Source organism: Clarias gariepinus, chromosome 1 (assembly GCF_024256425.1).
Source record: "Clarias gariepinus isolate MV-2021 ecotype Netherlands chromosome 1, CGAR_prim_01v2, whole genome shotgun sequence".
NCBI classification, from domain to species: domain Eukaryota; kingdom Metazoa; phylum Chordata; class Actinopteri; order Siluriformes; family Clariidae; genus Clarias; species Clarias gariepinus.
Window position 1 is genome coordinate 27,088,214 of NC_071100.1, and position 18,748 is coordinate 27,106,961.

The following is an 18,748-nucleotide window of genomic DNA, read 5'->3' on the forward strand; positions in this document are numbered from 1 at the left end:
AAGGTTGAAGAGTTACCCCAAGAACAGTTGACATAATAGCAAATTAACCTGTCCAGAAATCTTCTAGCTCAGGACACAGAAAAAAACATGTGGTTAAGGTGACAGGGAGAGCCATGACATTTATCACATTTGTTTTTTCACATCCGGATACATTTCAGAAAGTCCAGACTTGGAGAAATGTGCCCTGTGTATAACCTTAAATTAAATAAGTCCAAGACGAGCACAAGAGGTGGAAGACCGTACCCTCGCTATAGCCTGTTCCCAGGACTCCGCATGTATTTGAATTCCCAGTTCCCCCTTGTCACTCCACACTGAGAATGTCGAGTCCAAGAGTGATGGGGGAAACATATGGTTGTTGTTTAGAGGACCCGAGGAAGATGCCCTTCTAAACTGAAACCAGATCCTGAGTGTGTTAAGCACCACCTGATTATCAGTATACAGAGAGGGTTTTATGGGTAAAGAGGAATAGAGGAGATCCACTGAACTTGCATTTCTGCAGTAAAGTTTTACGAACCTTAGGTGGCTTCCCTCCCCAAATGAAAGAACCAATAATCTTGTCCAGTGAGACAAAAAAATGTTTTGGCAAAAATAAGGGAATCGACTGAAACAAAAATAAAAATTTTGGTAAAATATTCATTTTAACAACATTAATCTTACCAATTAATGAAAGGGGGAGATTACCCCATCTTTGAATATCAGATGTAACCCTTGATATAAGAGGAGTAATTACTGCCTTTACTGAGTAGCTTCTTATTATTTAATCATGTCAGAAGATGCATCCTGGGGTCAAGAAAAAGATGTTACTGTGTTTCATTTCAATTATTGGCCTGCCCTATAAGCAAAGACAACAACTAAGGAAATTTACATTTTTAAAAACAGATCGACGCTATTCCAGTGTGATGGGTGAGACAAAATAACAAGCGAAGCACATGAAAAGATCCACCCATCATCGTGCATGGGGTCCACTGTAGAAGCCTCTGTAAGCAGTCTTTTGTAAAATAAAACAAAATGAGGCTCAGCAACATTATCTCACTATCTATACCGCTTAACCTGTATAGAACCTGGACATGTATACAACATTACATGGCACACACACATACAAACTCCCACACACTATGGGCAATTTGGAAACGCCAACTAACCCAACTTGCATGTCTTTGGAACCCGGAGAACTGCATGCACGCAGAGGTGGGAATCGAACCTGGCCGGGAATCGAACCCAAAGCCTGGATGCGCAGGGCGACAGTGCTAACCACTATACCACCGTGGGTTTTCCCCCTGATGGCACAGACATATTTCAGGACTCAAATTGTGAAAAAGAGTGATTTTGGTGGTATGAGGAATCATTTTCACATAAATTGTCCCGCACAGCGTCCTAACCTTAACTCCATTAAAATTCTTTGGGATGTTCTGGGGAATACTTCACTATGTACTGTAGTTAGACACTCCCGACATCAATACAAGAGCTTGTTCAAATAATAAATACAACTATGGACAGAACTAAATCTGGGATGATGCAGAAGGTTGATAAAACATCGCCATGATGAATGCATGCCATACCCAAAGATAAAGGCAGGCCAATAAATGGTTAAAATGTGGGTGACATGAACTAAAGAGTTGGCAGAGTTGATGGGGTAGAGACGGTTCTCCCTAACTGTATGGCTGTGAAACATGGTTCAGGGCTTTGTGGGTCAGACAGGGAGGTCCCAACTTGCAAACGTAAGCACATCATCCAGAATGCCAACCAACCTTTCTGAGAGCACAGTATCGAGCTCTGCAAGACAAACAACCTAAGAATGAAGACTCTGTGAACTATTACATCCAGAAATCTTATGCTAAAGTGTTTTGCAAATATGCCTCATATTTATTGAGGTTCAGACCTGAAATAGCACAGCACAGCTCACAGTGAGGGATTAAAAACGTCTTTCTCTCTCTCTCTCTCTCTCTCTCTCAAACACACACACACACACACACACACACACACACAAATAAAGATATAAAACAGGTAATGCAAAAACACACTCTCTTACACACACACTCTCTCTCTTACACACACACACACACACACTTTCTCTTACACACACACACACACACAATTAAAGATATAAAACAGTTAATGCAAAAACACACTCTCTTACACACACACTCTCTCTCTTACACACACACACACACACAAACACACACACACTCTCTTACACACACACACACACACACACACTACCTTTGGTATCTTGGCAAACTTCCCATATCTGGTGTCTCTGATATGGCTGATGTCCACAATATCCGTCTCCTGAGGACAAATGAAAATAGAGCATTATAAACAACTGCATGAGCATACTTTCGAACCATTTGCAGTTCTGAAATCGTCCCGCTCCTGAAAAACAAGACATGAGAGACGGCGAACCATAAAGCTTTAAAATCGAGTTTTAGTTAAAACCCCGAGCCCAAGTGAAGTGAAATAATCCTTATTTAAATATGAACTGCAAAGTTCTTCATTGCAAAAGTAAAGATGAGATTTTTGTCACAGGATCTAATGAGGACTTGTAGCAGGGGAAAAGTTAATTTGGGAAGAAATCTCAAACGTGAAATTTGTATTAATGAGCGATGACTGACCAGATATTAAGCCTGATTTCGCAGTGACAGCATGAGACCTGAAGAGACTGTCACAGATCAGTCACAGAGGTTTGAAAAACTTTTTTTTTCTCTGATGATTTTAACAACAGACTCATGACGAGGTCATTTTGTGTGGTGCATGAGCCCGAGCTTTTAGTTCTCAGCAGTCCCACACTGGAACGAGATCACATCCAGACGTAAATGCGCGACTCGGGCATACAGAGAGACTCGCCAAACACTGACTGATAATTACAGGACACGCTACAATATGACCTCAAATACACAAGGTTATGTCACAGGTTACTTGATAATGCAGATTTCAGCCCAATGACATTATGGTAGAGAGAGAGAGAGTGAGAGAGAGAGAGAGAGAGAGAGAGAGAGCAACGCTCTGTACACAAAGCAGCTCATAAACAGGCATGGTAAACAAAGCAGAATACTCTCCGTCTCGACTGCTCTGTTTTACAAGCCTTGCTCTTTTACTCTTTCATCCTTCCTGCCTTTGTATCATACTTTCTCTCTTGACCTCTTCATCTCTTCAGCAAAATGCTCTCCTCTTTGTCTGGTCAATGCATTATTCTGTGGGCTTTTCTTTTTTTCTTTTATTTGGCAGCATAGCTCACATTCTCATGTTTTTTTCTGTAATGATGAAGTTGTTAAGCTGACTGCTCCCTGGAGAGTGTGTGACGGGTTAGAAGTTACTAGTAGGAGTCCTCTAGGGAAGTGTTCCAATCCCATGGACACACACTTGCGCGTACACAAGTTTCTCCTTAGGATGAGTATTACAGTGAGAAACGTGACGTATCTGCTGACAAGCTCGAATGTATGATGAATAAATAAAATAAAAAGCTCATGATAAACTAGCATTGATAAGTACACACAAGTGTTTAACCAGAGACAGAAGACACCACAAAACAAATAGTATAAGACAAACACATAAAAACATAAAGGCCTGCTACAGTTTTATTTGACATGGCACACCCACTGTATTGTGGTAACACTAATGATTTTTATTTTGGTATAGATTTCTTTGTTTTTTTTAAATATTGAGTTAGTCAATACTTGTTGCTGTTGCACATTTGTGGGCTCAAAGTCCTCATTTTGCATGGATATGAGGTTCATGAGGGCATACAGTGTCCAGTAGTGCCAGTATACACCTTTACATGAGGCCAGCACTGAAACAGATGTAGATCCATTAAGGAAAACACTCCTACTCTTACAGCCCTACCTACAATGTCTCATTAGAAATCTAATTTAATTTTGAAATAATCTAATTAAGATTGAAAATGAGTTCGCAATCCAAGTATGATCTGGAAGTCCATCACTTTTATATAAAACCACACCGTTTTATATAAAAGTGACGTCATTTGCAATTCGCAGTGTGATTCAGACGAGTTTTCTCTGGTCATTGCATGATGTGTAATTATTTCCCATTTAGAGCTTAAAGAAACAATCAGCATGAGTGCTCGAGTCAGTAATGACACAGAGTGTGTAACGATATCTCCAAATGGCTATTGTGAAAACACTGAGCTGAACACAACACTCAACAACAAGAATGCGAGTTCATCTTGAGGACTTTTGGCAAAGATTTACTGCTATGTCCATAAACATTTCAAAACCTTCAGCGGAGCACAGGACCATTTGGAATTCATCAATTTATAATTTAAATAGCTTTGCAACCAAGGCGTTGAAACTTATATTTCAACATTTTTATTATTTTTTTAATTGAAACAAAAATCACAAAAATTCAAACTGGTATACTTCTAAAATCCTAAGACGTAAAGAATCACAACACAAATCGAATCAGCATTGCATCTACTGTACTGTAGGTATCATGATATTGGTGATGTCTGGTGTTTCCCATATCTATTTAGGATTATGGTCTATTTTATTTGAATATATATATTTTTGTCCAATCTACATTAATCTGACTCAAAATGAACTGTTTATACATGATGGGCCATGGAAAAGTAGCCCACCTCCAGCATCACAGTTGAAGAGCTTTAAGCGGTATCAGCCAACATGTTCAGACATGCGTGAAGATGTGAACGGGGACCACTGTCATCTTTGCATCTGTTGTAACTTGTGGGTAAATGAATAAAAAAAACAATCCACGTGCTTGTTTATCTCGTCATACCATCACCTACTTTTCCGTAGCCCAATTCTAACCAGGACTGATACATTTTCACTTGAATAAAGGTGTAAAAAGAAAGCATGGTGTGGTGATAAGACTCTTAGCCGCGTGGTATGCCTGATCCTTGAAAATGGATGGATACCTTGTCGCCAACTTGCGGAGATGACGTGTCTCACTGTAGGAACTGTACACATCATCATTCACAAACATTACTTGCACATTACAGGAAATCGGCTGGGAGTTATTGCCACATACCCCATACTGTCCTGACCTGGCTTCAAGCTATTTTCACATGTTTGGGCCATTAAAGAAGTTCCTGGGAGGCCAGTGTTTTATACCTGACCTCATATTGATGGTACCCAAGCACTAGCGAAAGGCTGTAATGAGTGCATTAGTGCAGCAGGGAATTATATAGAGAATTAAACGTAATTTTTACCCACATGACTGTGTTCTCTTATTATGCACAGTCAAAAGTCCTGGATTGGCTGAAATGGAAATTGTGCTATATACATTTTTTGGGTTATTTCTTTCTTTGCAATGGTCATTGTCATCATACTGTATAATATAATCCATACTAGAAAATGCTGACAATTACAGAGTTAATTCCTGATCAGAACTATTTCTACTTCTAATGAATTTAACAGTTAAATCTGCTGATTTTTAATATTTGCATGGAGTGTGTATGCCTGTAGGTTGCCAGATGTTAAGTCTTAAGCAATGTAACATCCGTTACACCGGTGACCTGAAGTCATGGACTACTAATAGGCCAAGCATCGTCATGTTGTCAAGACCCGACCTCTACTAGCGTGTGCCGTGTATTTTTTGTAATCGATAAATATTTGACTCAATAATGTTGTTGTTCTTTCGGCTGCTCCTGTTGATGGGTTGCTACAGCGAACCATCCAATCCAGACATTTAATTTTTCTTTCTTCCAAAAACCTGCATTGAACAGGTTTTACGCTGGATGCAAGTCCTGACGCAACCCTCCCACTTTATCCAGGCTTCTCAACGTCTTTAATTAAGAATTGCTTGGTAAAAGAGTAAAACCTAGCCGCCCTCATATAAGGATCTTACACGGATATACACACAACATAGCTGGGAGGAAAATTATGTCCTCATACCAGGACATGAGTCCCATGAGGCGATGAGGTCACTCTTGTCAAGCCTCACAGACACACACACAAAATTCAAAACTAACAGTAACATGTTTGTTGAGGTCAAAAGCTGAAAGCTTATAATTAAGGTAATTCTACCATTAGAGTCAACATTACCAAAACAAAAATCCAGAGATTTCACCAAGTATTCTTTTCCTGTGCTTGCATTTTGAAATCTTAAATCATATTAGCTTCACCAGAAAGTAAGAACTTGCTGCCTGACATTTTGCTTAAAATAATGCTGTTTTTACGTTTTCTTTTAAACTGATATGGGTCATGAAGCAAAATTATTTACAAGCTGGCGGCATGGTGGCTTAGTGGTTGGTGTGGTGGTTAGTTAGTACTGTGGCCTTGCACCAAAGCATTGGATTGGCACTCTGTGCCCTACGTTCCCTGAGATATGCTCCAGACCCATTGCGAAAACACATGTCAGAAGGAAACAAAACAAATCTAAAAATCAAGCTGTTTAACTGATGCCACTCATGACAGTACAAATCTATTGTTGCGCAAGTGCTTTTGGGAGTCTGGACTTGTCGCATATCTCCCTGAGACTTTTCATAAGCTGAGCAATCCTGCGTGTGTGTGCACGTTAAAGCGTCTGTCTTTTTGACTTCTTGTCTCCTGAAACTTCACAGGAAAGCTATTAAATACAAGTCAGCTACTTACAACACATAAAAGCACAAGTACAGGTCTCTCTCTCTCTTTCTTACTCGCTTTCTGATAAACACACAAATGGGTGTGTTTTTTTGTTCCTCTCTTTCCCATGGCATGTTTCTTCTCAGAGCGCAATGCGGTTTCCTTTACATTGAGCCGCTTCACAAGGGCACAACCACTCCAAACACACACACACACTGTGTATTCTTCCATCACGAACACCGCCTTGACGTGAAGTCAAACAATCTGCTAGTCTATTTATTACAGAGCGTTCTCACACACTGCAGAACAGCTGAAAGAACAGAGACTGTAAATTGTAAGCTTGAACTGCATTTACATAAAAAAAAAAACACACTTTCCACCATAAGGGCAACAACTGTGCATAATTTTTCATTGACATTAATTTAAGAATTATTACACTGACATGAAACTGCCAACTGCTACGTTAGTACATGAAACAGGTGCTTTTGTAAGATAAGTGCTGAAATTCCTGCTCCTGAAGTCAAACCGGTTTTCTTAGTCTTGTTTTGGCTCAGTGTGGCACGGGGGAGTGGACACGGAGGAACAGGAACGGTGAGAGGTTCATGAAATCGTAGTACGAGAAACTCCAGTCTGCTATAAGACATGCATAAAATAAAAAAAAAGTTGTTTGCGGCATCCCAGTGTGTGTGCGTATGTGCGTGTGTGCGTGTGTGGGGACATATGGTCAAAATAAGTGTGTGGTGTGTTAGAGTTGTACTATGCTCAAAATAACCGAAATGACAAATGTTATGTCCTCCTTCTAGGAACCCGAGGCTCATCTCTGACCTCTGACCTCTACCCGTGAGACTCTGACTGTACTTTTTGTCCAGGGCTTGCTGTGAGAATTAAATTGTGAATCCTGCTGCGAGTAGGACCATTTCAGTGTTCCACTACTAATCTAACGTTCTTAATATTTTCATGTTCAACAGCAGATTTTAAAGATCTCACATAAACCTGGTTGCTAAACATACAGGCCAATTGACCCTTTCATCAAGGAAAAGGAGGATAGACATTAATTATTCATGTATAACATTTTCTTATTAAACTAAATATACACACACACACACAGATCACTGCTCTTCTAAATTTGGTATCAGTGATAAATCATTTCCTATAGACCTTTATAGGAGTTGTTTTGACATTTCTCAGACAGGACAGGACACCAGGAAGGATTTGCTTAACACCCTGTGAGGTGAGCATTGTTCTATTTGTTTGGTGAAACTTATACGCTCACTCTCTCTCTCTCTCTCTGTCTGTCTGTCTGTCTGTGTGTGTGTGTGTGTGTGTTTGGTGGCATGGTGGACATGTTATACTCCTGAGAGAAAGGATCTGTCCTCCAGCACATCGTCCCCCTCATACAGTACCCAGTACTCTTTGTTATACACAGTCCATACAGTTAGTTTCTCTGAACAGACAAAGACACAATGATGGACTGGAACGGTGCTGAAATCATCTCTCTTAAAACAAACTGAAGTCTCACATGGTGGATTTTGGTCCCCATGGGCACAAGTGCACATGATCCCTTCTCCACTTTACTGGTGTATGCTTACTGATCACCGCTGTTCACTTCATCTGTCCACATTTTGGCCCCGGGAATATTTTTTTTCTTCTCATTTCTCATCTTTAATGTCCCTTAGGTTTTCTTTAGAGAAAAAAAACGAAAAACTGCGGCAGTTTTAGTGCCATGGATGAGGCTTACGGTGTCATACTGGAAAGCCTGATGCCTCAGAGAACGGACATGCTTAGTATCAGTGACCTAATTTGCATGACAATTAATGTAATCTCTTCAGGTACAAACATATCCTCAAAATCCATCTAATCATTTACATTCTAAAAATTTGCAGCTTTTTTTACGAGCGTTATGGATGTGCCATTAAATGGACAAAATTAGATAAGAAAAGACAGGTTGAAATGCTTTTTTGGAATAAATGATTTTGGATAAACTGGTATTATGTGATTTTTGCTGACATTTTTTCTTTACTCTTTACTTTCCTTTCTCTTTCATTTCCTCACTTTTTCACAGTTCTCATCATTTTTGTTGTTTGACGCTAAGCATTGAACTTTAACGTTTAATTTACAAGTAAAAGTGTAGTTAATATAAGCAGACATAGTTGCCTAGACTGCATCAGTATGGCTTTCGACAAACCAATTACTTTGCCTCATGTTAAGGCTGACTTTTACATGAGATTGCCCTCAACTACTGTATAATCACAAATGGGTGTGAGGCTTACTCTCAGCTCCAGGGTCTCTGGTTTTCTTCTAGTTCCCTAGATGTCTTATGCTCCCTCTGTATTAGCATCAATTTCCTTCCAACATCCAAAGGCATGCCAGTAGGTGGACAGGGTCTCTAGTTGTAAATAAGACTGTGCATATATATGTGTGTGTGTGTGTGTGTGTGTGTGTGTGTGTGTGTGTGTGTGTGTGTGTGTGCCCTGTGAAAATCACATTCAGAAAATCCTTTCAGTGTCTTAGGATAAAACACTTGCTGATGAAAAATGAATGAAAACTTTGATGGACCCTGACGCTTTTGTGTGAAGTTGTGTGAAAGCATGTACATTAGTTATTATTTGAGATCAGTTTAACATCACATCATGTGTTTACCGGTAGGAATAAGCGCAAGAAAAGTATTCATTCATTTAAACAGCCCAGTTTGCAATCTGCTTCTATCTAGTATTGTTAATTAGGATGTCAAGGCAATTAACAGGAAAAAATAAGGAAAACAAAACGATAAGAGAGGGAGAGGGATTTAAAAGAGAGTAGGGGAGAAGTTTATCCTGTGAAGCAGAAACAAAAGCTAAGGGTTGGGTGTATTTGTGTGTGTGTGTGAGAGAGAGAATTAGACCCAGATTTAGTTTGCAGATGAGAGGGAGGGGATGACAGGAAGTGTGTAGCTAATGAGTGAAGATGAGAAAACATAAGAGCAAAAGAAGAGATAGAAAGGCTCGAGGAGCGGAAAACGCCCATCGTCCCTCCTTCACTTCCCATCTTTTCTTCCTTCCAGGATTCTGCATTAACTATCTCTATAAATATCTTAGTATCGCTATATTATTATTAAACCAGTTTTGGTTTCGTCCTCACAGACATACATTGTCACAGACAAACTATACATGCATACACTTGTGGCTGTGTTGATAATCCAGTTATTTTGAGTTAGCTTGTTCAAGACACTCATCATTCATATTTTCACTCATTTCAGGAAAATATCGCCCTGGACCAACCACCCAAGTGCACACTTCATACAGACATATGAATCTTAGCTACTTGACTGTATTGACCCAGAGTCAAGTATTAAGTCAAACTATAACTTTAATTCTAATTAGCAGGACCTGTGTGTGTGTGTGTGTGTGTGTGTGTGTGTGTGTGTGTGTGTGTGTTCATGTGCCTTTAAATTAAAGAAAAAAAAAAAAAAGAGGAATTTAATGTCAGGAATGAAAGTCCACTTCTGGGGAAGAGAAAAGTGCGGGAGAGAGACCAGAGAGGAAATGTTCACATTATCAAGCCAAAAAACACATTTCCTGTATTTGAGTACACAACGGTTGGCTTCAGAGAGTGAATTCAGAAGGACTTTGCAGGCTAATAAATATTAATTGTCTGGTTCATCCCTTTAACCATACTGACTTTTTGGAAGAAAAAAGAAAAAAAAAGGGTCTCTTACACAATTCCTTGTCATGCACCTCTGCTTAACTCAACAAGCTACACATTAACCTTAACAAGTACATTCTAACAGCCTCGTATTTATAAAAAAAAAAAAACTAAAAAAAAAAACTAAAAAACCCTCTTAACACAGATTCACTTTTGGGATTTTAATTTTGCTTAATGGAACTTAAGGTCCTTACACAGGACTTCACTTCATCCGCATCTAACCACAAAAATTAAACATGGTGGCAAACTGAGGAGAAAAAACCCCAGCTACTCAGAGGAAGCATGCATTAGCCCTCATCCTCTCTGTCTGCGGGCTTGTGTGCGATAAGAGAGAACTAGCTACAGGGTTTTTAACTGTCCAGTTTCGGTAAAGCCTCAGATTCTTGTGGAACTTAATGTATTCTTGTAGACAAGCAAATTGTGCATCCTGACGTTTTTTTTTTTTTTTTGCTCATTTGATAATTTGAGATACTGTAAGTTATGTTAGGGATTAACTTACATTTAGGCATTTGGCAAACGCCGTTATGCAGAGCGACTAACTTTTGCTCAAAGGCCCAACAGGGACGAGATGGTGATCGTGGGATTGGAACCTGTGACCTTCTGTAGTCCAATGCCTTTACTACTGAGCTACCTGATTTATGTGTCAGATATACATTATTGCACAGTAAAATACTTGTATTTACAAATCTCATCAAGTTGGGCTGAGAGCGCAGGGTCAGCCATGGTATGGTACCCCCAGAGCAGATAGGGTTTAAAGGGCCAAACAGTGGCAACTTGGTGGAGCTGTGGCTTGAACCGCTGACCTTCTGATCAGTGACACAGAACCTTAAACCACAGAGCTACTACTGTACTATCCGTCTGACCCTTCTCCTTGGACCTGCTGCTTAGTCGAGAATTTGATCAGGTTCTGAAATACTCAAAGCAGCCCATTTGGAACCCATAATTCAATAGACTTGTACACTGCCTGGCAAAAAGAAAAAGTTATTTCATGAGGGTCGAATTACTATACTGCACCAAGCAAAGTAAACAACTAAGGAGATTTGAAATTATTGGAACTGGGTTAAGAACCCTTCAACAAAATCAAAACCTGGAAGGATACTGCTGAACTTTGGGGAATAAACTTGATCAGAATATGATTATGAATGATGATCACTTAAACACTTGGTAAAGCTGCATGGTCAAATAAAATCAACAGCTATGTTTAATAGTGAAAGTAACAGCATTTCCACACAAATGTGACGAGAACTTACAGGATTGGAAACAAACATTTCTGTGTGGCCGTGAGAAAACTTGTTAGGAAATTAATCAGAAAACAAGTCTTCAATTTGTTAGGTAGCATAAAGATTTAAAAATCTTTTTTTTTTTTTTTTTCAAAAAAAAAAAATTTTTTAGAGAAACTGAAAAAATGTCATGTTGTCGTACAAGTCCAGATGTAACCTACTGTACCTAAGAGCGATGGACGTATCAGGATACGAGAAGAAGGGAAGCACATGCATCATGCATATTGCCCACTAAGTGTTATGATCTGGAATTACTTCACAGGTGGTCAGGTCTAGGCTCAGCAACGTTATATGCCTGGAGTATTACAGGAATTACAGGAAAGAAACTAAGTTAAAGGTGACTGACTGAAACCTTAGTGACTTTTTATTTTTTGGGTCAGGCAGTGTTTTTTTCCCCCTATTGTGATATTTGACGTGAGAGATAACTGAAGCTTTTGACTGGTGTCTACATGGTTGAGTGTCGATCTGCTGGTGTTCCTTCTAAAGTGAGCAATGAATGTACATTTCCACAGTGAAAAGGGAGTACAGCCAATACTGAAGGAGTAGCAAAATATGATAACTTTTTTTTTAAATACATTCCATGATAAAGGATAAACCTTACAGTAGTTACAACAGCGGTTCCAAGTATTTCTTATAGTGAAACTCAGGATTTGCTCAAAGGCCCAACAGGGACGAAGCACTGACTATACACTATAGTCTAAATCTTTTCACCATTTCCATCTTTCTAAAACTAAAAAAAGACAGATGAAGTTAAACATGGTTTAGGAACAGCACCAATTTTACTTCATCCCACTTCCTTCCATAAGCCACTCACTTTTCAATTACACACACACACACACACACACACACACACTTCCTTTCGAACTTTAATTCAAAGCCCTCATCCAAACTTTCTGACTGATTCATGTCTCCCACAAAACGTTTCCGATGTCTTTTTCAGCTCACTTACTCATGATTTAACGTCCTCTCATAACAGAGATTAGTCCCTTTAAAAATGACATCCTGTCAAAATATTATGTTCCACCCCTGAATCTGTCACTTTTACCCCACTTTTACTTCCTGGCAGTTTTCTACATAAAGAAAGAGGAAGAATACGGAAGAATACGGAAGAGAGAGGAAAAAAAAGAGAGAAAGTGGCAAAAGTGTATGGTTGACCGGCATTATCTGGTCTCTTCATCAGATCAGTATGAAAAACAGGCTGGGTGGATTTAAGGGTTAGTTATGGGTTAAGAGGGCACAGGACAAATTGCGATGCAGAGCTACCCAACCATTTCCTGCAAGTTTTCCCACGCTTGCAATAAAGAAAAAGATGGACAGATAGAGAATATAGAGCAAAGAAAAGTTGTCATCCCTCCATTTGTATAAAACGGATAAACCGTTATAAAAAAACGTTGCCTTTCTGTTCTGCACTGAAGAGCACCAGCTGTCCACGATGGAGAGACGCATCAAATGGAAACAAAAAGTGGTGTAAGCGAAGGACAAGAAACAAGAAGTGAGTCAGAGAAGAGCAATAGGGCACATGAGGATCAAAGTTAACAGAAATGGGTGTAAAACAGATGTTAAACATAAAACACAGAGTGAAGTAAAACAGACAGGAAGAGTGTGTACACGTGTGTGTGTTTGTGTGTAGATATGGATATTAGATATTGGGAGAAAAAAAAAACGATTTAGTTATGGTTTATGATACTTTTGTGTGCCAATTCAGATTGGGAACTGGCTGTTTTTCAGCTTGTCCGTGACCGATGTCCAATTGGACCGAGTGCATGAGCTTTTGAATCGCAATTTTAGGCCATTACATTATCAAACGTTGTGCATGAAAAAAGTCTCAGATCCTTTTGATTAGATTTAGTCTTAAAACCCACTCATTGCACACACTTACACCAGTCTCAAAAAAACATGAGAGCAAAGTAGTCTCAAAACACGCATGTTAGAAGCTGCGCGTGGCCATGTGCTCACAACTGATGAGACTGATGAGACAACACATGCTCAAGACTTTAGTGGCTTTTGATGGGATTACACATCAGTTTCTGTATAATCCTACAGGTGATACACTCTAAACTATTCCCACACTGTCACTCCGCGTGTCAGGAGTGAATTATTTGCTAAGTTTGTTTCAAAATAACAATCATGTCGGATGACAGAGACACAGGCTGCTGTGTAAAAAATGTAGCTTTTTGTTTCATATAAAGGTAAATGTTAAAGTGTTGTATTTAGTTAGTTTGTGTTGTTTAAATACTATGCTTGGTTTTTAAGTGAGAAAACTAATGCTATGAGGAATTGGGCTACATTTAATTACTAATTTCACTCAATTCAGTTTAGTAAGCTTTTGAATAACGGCAAGGTTTCGAGTTATGACAGTTTCAAGGTCTTAAAATTGAAAAATAAAAAACCAGAAGAAATATCATCTAGAATAATGTGATGTGAAAGAGTATTTGCCCCTGCTTGATTTTTCCCCCATATTTGTCACACTTAAACGACTCAGATAATTTTTATACAAAAAGGTAACCCGAGGTAATACAAAATGCAGTTTTTTAATGATGATTATTTAATGAAGCTGTCTAAACCTGCCTGGCCCTATGTAAAAAAAATTTTAAAAATAAAATTAATTGCCGCCCAATTCCAATAACTCCTACAATCAAGCATTTGCGATAACTGGCACTGTCTTTCACATTGCTGTGGAGTAATTGTGTCCCACTCTTCTTTTTAGGATTGTTTCAATTCAGCCACAATGGATTTTCAAGCATGAACAGCTTGTTTAAGGTCACGCCACAGCATCTCAATTTTAAGGATTTAAGTTTGGAATCGCCCCTAGGTGACTTGTGATTCCTATCCCTAGTGTGTGTGTGTGTGTGTGTGTGTGTGTGTGTGTGTGTGTGTGTGAGACAAGCGAAGCAGTAAGAGGACAGAGAATGGTTGTGTCTCCAAACAAAAGAAAAAAAAAAAGAGCTGATTACACGCTAATGTAGTCTACCACTGCTAACTGTTAGTCTAGTGCTGATCGCCTTCAACCCCTAATGAAGCTAACGGACGAATGACAAAAGCAACAGCACACCATTATGCCTGCAATCACACTGACCACGCTTCCATTAGGACCACAGCCCTAAAGCCACATCCTCACACTAAACATGAAGACGCTAAAACACTTACAGTTGCTAATCCATTATGGAGTTACATTACATAAAAGCAACAAAAAAATAAAATGAAATAAAAATTAGGTCATTGGCAAACCTAAGATCACAGGCTAACTCTCATCAGATTAGATTAAATGCAAACAGGTATTAGAATAATTTTATGGCCATAAACTGTATTAAAACAATATCCATGTTCAGACTGAGAGAATGACCACATAAACGCACTTGTCATGCGCACTCTGAATGAACGCTAAGTCAAGACGTTTGTCAAGTCAATGTGGAGCAAGAGCAGATACACACAGTAATCCTTCTCTCTTCCTGTTAAATGAATTGGCACGGAAGAAGATTAAACAATGTAGCTCACACCTAATGTCTCCAGGGCTTTTTCTTTTTCTTTCTTTTTTTTTTATCTCACACAAAGCACCGAAACTCTCAAAAACGAAATAAATATTGACAGAAAGCAATGACTGATCAAAAGTAAAACACAAACGGAACACGTTGTTATATAAAAAAGGGCAATGAAAGGATGTGGCACATGGCAAAGCATTTAATAGCTTACCAATGCTAGCCTTCATAAAATGCAAAGCTGTCCGTCCTGCATGGAAAACATAAAGCTACGGCTTTACTTCTTGACTGTTACAATTATTTGTCTCTGACACTTGAGACTCCTTTCATAAACGTTAAATATCTTCCCACGGAGAACTTTACAGTATCAACTGCGTATTTGTTTACTTGAAGCTTCCAGTATACAAATCCCAGGATTAGCCGTTACTATAGAAACCATATTGTATCAGAATTTGTGCATTAATATGAACTAAACAGTATAACCTTGTGACCAATCAGAATCGAACACACAACAACGCTGTGGAATGACTCGCTATCGTCTGCATTACCAGGATACTTGATAAGATCTTCTTTAAACACATTATGTCTACAATAAATGAATCACAGTGATTTTATACTCCTACTCTACAACAGGGTGGTGGTGTGTGTGTTTTTTTTACCTAATCTCTGTGATTAAAACAAACACTCACTTGATATGTTCCTATATGCATTGTAAAAACTGAAAACCTACTCCGAACTCGATTGTAATGAAAGTCCAAGAGCAGTTGCTAACACATCTGTAAACTGAGCTCTTTAAGGTATGGTTGATCAAACACACACAACAATGTGTGTACAAACACATTTAATGAAGGAAGGAATGAAAGAACTGAACCCATGTAGTATGCTACTAAGTGCTTAAGTTTGATTGTCAAGCCAATTCATTTATTTATTTATTTATTTATTTAAACATGCAATTCAACATAAACAATTCAACTATTGTCCATTCATGTATAAAGTAAATTATTACTAAATTAAATAAAAAGGCAATTATGTAAAATAAGGGCATTTCAGAGAGATAGAGATATTCCATTTCCAAATCTTCCAAATTTCTTCTAATCTATCTTCCTGACAGAGACAGAGAGAGAGAGAGAGAGAGAGAGAGAGAGAGAGAGACGGAGAGAGAGAGAGAACGCAGGTGACCGGAGTCATCCTCCACTAATACAAACAATCAATAAAAATGCCTTTCATTTTTTTTATTACAGTTTGGTGAAGAACATGCTGTCTCATTTTAAATGAAAGCATGTCAGGCTTAAAATATATAATTTAGAACTAAAAAAAAAAAAAACAACAACAAAAAACAACAACTTTGACAACCACTTTTGCCTTTAAAAGGGGTATGTTTGATTTAGACTCTTCTGCTCTTCAAGGCCACTTGTGCATCTTTTTGTTTAACAACCAGCAGGTGATCGCTTGTTGTATCTTGCCATTATTTTTGACAAGGGCAAACCCCAGCGCTGTCAAAATGAATAGAGTTCATCAGCTTCTCTTGTGGTGCGTTTTATTCTTGAACTCGTACTCTGCATGAAGTGCAGTCAAAAGTATCCCTGGAGTAAAAAATCCAAGTCAAAAGTATCCAGCTGTTTGCAAGAGTTTTGCAGCTGTTGTGTATCATGCTTAATTTAATTCTTTTGCTTGTTTTCAGTAAGTACTTGCCAGAATACACCAGCACGTGACGACTTTATGCTATGACCTGATCGTGCTTAATTTTTGTCTGATACTTTTTGTACATAAATATCTTGAAACTTAAATGAATAAATATCACAGAATGAAGATTACTCAAAAAGAAAGAAAGAAGCAAACCAAAACAAAAAAAAAAAATCACAGGCAAATGTAATAACCTTATAACATTTGGATATAATTCTTGTTTCTATGGACACACTTGTAATGATGGCACATATCCTGATATTATCCTAAAATTATAATAGTTTTTTTATTTTTTTATTTTAGAATAATAATATATAAGGCTTAAGCCACTGATCAAAATTAAACCACAGCGCTGTTTAGCAGGTCAAATAGTAGTTCTGGAAATCTTCAATTCACTTGTTATCATCCATTATTTTGTTTATGGCTACAGCTTCACTATGTAGCCAAATGAATGCGCACACCTGACAATCACACCCATGCCTGGACCCTTTCCACTTTCACTTCACTGCCCAAACAAAAGGGCCCAAACCCTGTTCCAGCATGACAGCATCACAGTGCACAAGTTCCATGAAAGTCAATGAAGACCTAGTTTTGGAGTGGAAGAACTCGAGTGACCTTCACAGAGCCCTGACCTCAACCCTACAGAATACCTCCGGGATGTACGAAAATGTGACTGCACCATTTTAGATCACTGCAATGGTGATATCAAAGCCTGACCCCACTACTGCTCTTGTAGCTGAATGAACACAGCCACGCTCCAAAATCTGGTGGGAAGCTTTCCTAAAAGAGTGATAGTTATTACACCAACAAAGGATGACTACATCAGGAAAGGGGATGGTGGAATTGTCAGGTTTTCACATACTTTCATACTGCCATATAAATGTAAATCACAGGGAGGCGTCCACCTAAACAGGATTGTAACATGGGCAATTCTTGATGTGGTTTTCAATAAGGAAATACAGTGGTGTGAAAAACTATTTGCCCCCTTCCTGATTTCTTATTCTTTTGCATGTTTGTCACACTTAAATGTTTCTGCTCATCAAAAACCGTTAACTATTAGTCAAAGATAACATAATTGAACACAAAATGCAGTTTTTAAATGAAGGTTACGTTATTAAGGGAGAAAAAAAAAACTCCAAATCTACATGGCCCTGTGTGAAAAAGTAATTGCCCCCCTTGTTAAAAAATAACTGAACTGTGGTTTATCACGCCTGAGTTCAATTTCTGTAGTCACCCCCAGGCCTGATTACTGCCACACCTGTTTCAATTAAGAAATCACTTAAATAGGAGCTACCTGACACAGAGAAGTAGACCAAAAGCACCTCAAAAGCTAGACATTATGCCAAGATCCAAAGAAATTCAGGAACAAATGAGAACAAAAGTAATTGAGATCTATCAGTCTGGTAAAGGTTATAAAGCCATTTCTAAAGCTTTGGGACTTCAGCGAACCACAGTGAGAGCCATTATCCACAAATGGCAAAAACATGGAACAGTGGTAAATCTTCCCAGGAGTGGCCGGCCGACCAAAATTACCCCAAGAGCGCAGAGACAACTCATCCGAGAGGCCACAAAAGACCCCAGGACAACATCTAAAGAACTGCAGGCCTCACTTGCCTCAATTAAGGTCAGTGTTGACGACTCCACCATAAGAAAGAGACTGGGCAAAAACGGCCTGCATGGCAGATTTCCAAGGCGCAAACCACTTTTAAGCAAAAAGAACATTAAGGCTCGTCTCAATTTTGCTAAAAAACATTTCAATGATTGCCAAGACTTTTGGGAAAATACCTTGTGGACCGACGAGACAAAAGTTGAACTTTTTGGAAGGTGCGTGTCCCGTTACATCTGGCGTAAAAGTAACACAGCATTTCAGAAAAAGAACATCATACCAACAGTAAAATATGGTGGTGGTAGTGTGATGGTCTGGGGTTGTTTTGCTGCTTCAGGACCTGGAAGGCTTGCTGTGATAGATGGAACCATGAATTCTACTGTCTACCAAAAAATCCTGAAGGAGAATGTCCGGCCATCTGTTCGTCAACTCAAGCTGAAGCGACTTTGGGTGCTGCAGCAAGACAATGACCCAAAACACACCAGC

The 18,748-nt window shown here is 38.8% G+C and overlaps 1 protein-coding gene across 1 annotated transcript in view; it reads right to left on the reverse strand.

The window, feature by feature from the left end:
* Positions 1-18,748, reverse strand: part of plcb3 (phospholipase C, beta 3 (phosphatidylinositol-specific)) — a 72,412-nt gene that overhangs the window by 25,778 nt on the left and 27,886 nt on the right. The window contains exon 3 of the mRNA XM_053492930.1: positions 2,221-2,289. Within this exon, the coding sequence (XP_053348905.1) occupies positions 2,221-2,289 (69 nt within the window). The remainder of the gene's footprint in view (positions 1-2,220; positions 2,290-18,748) is intronic.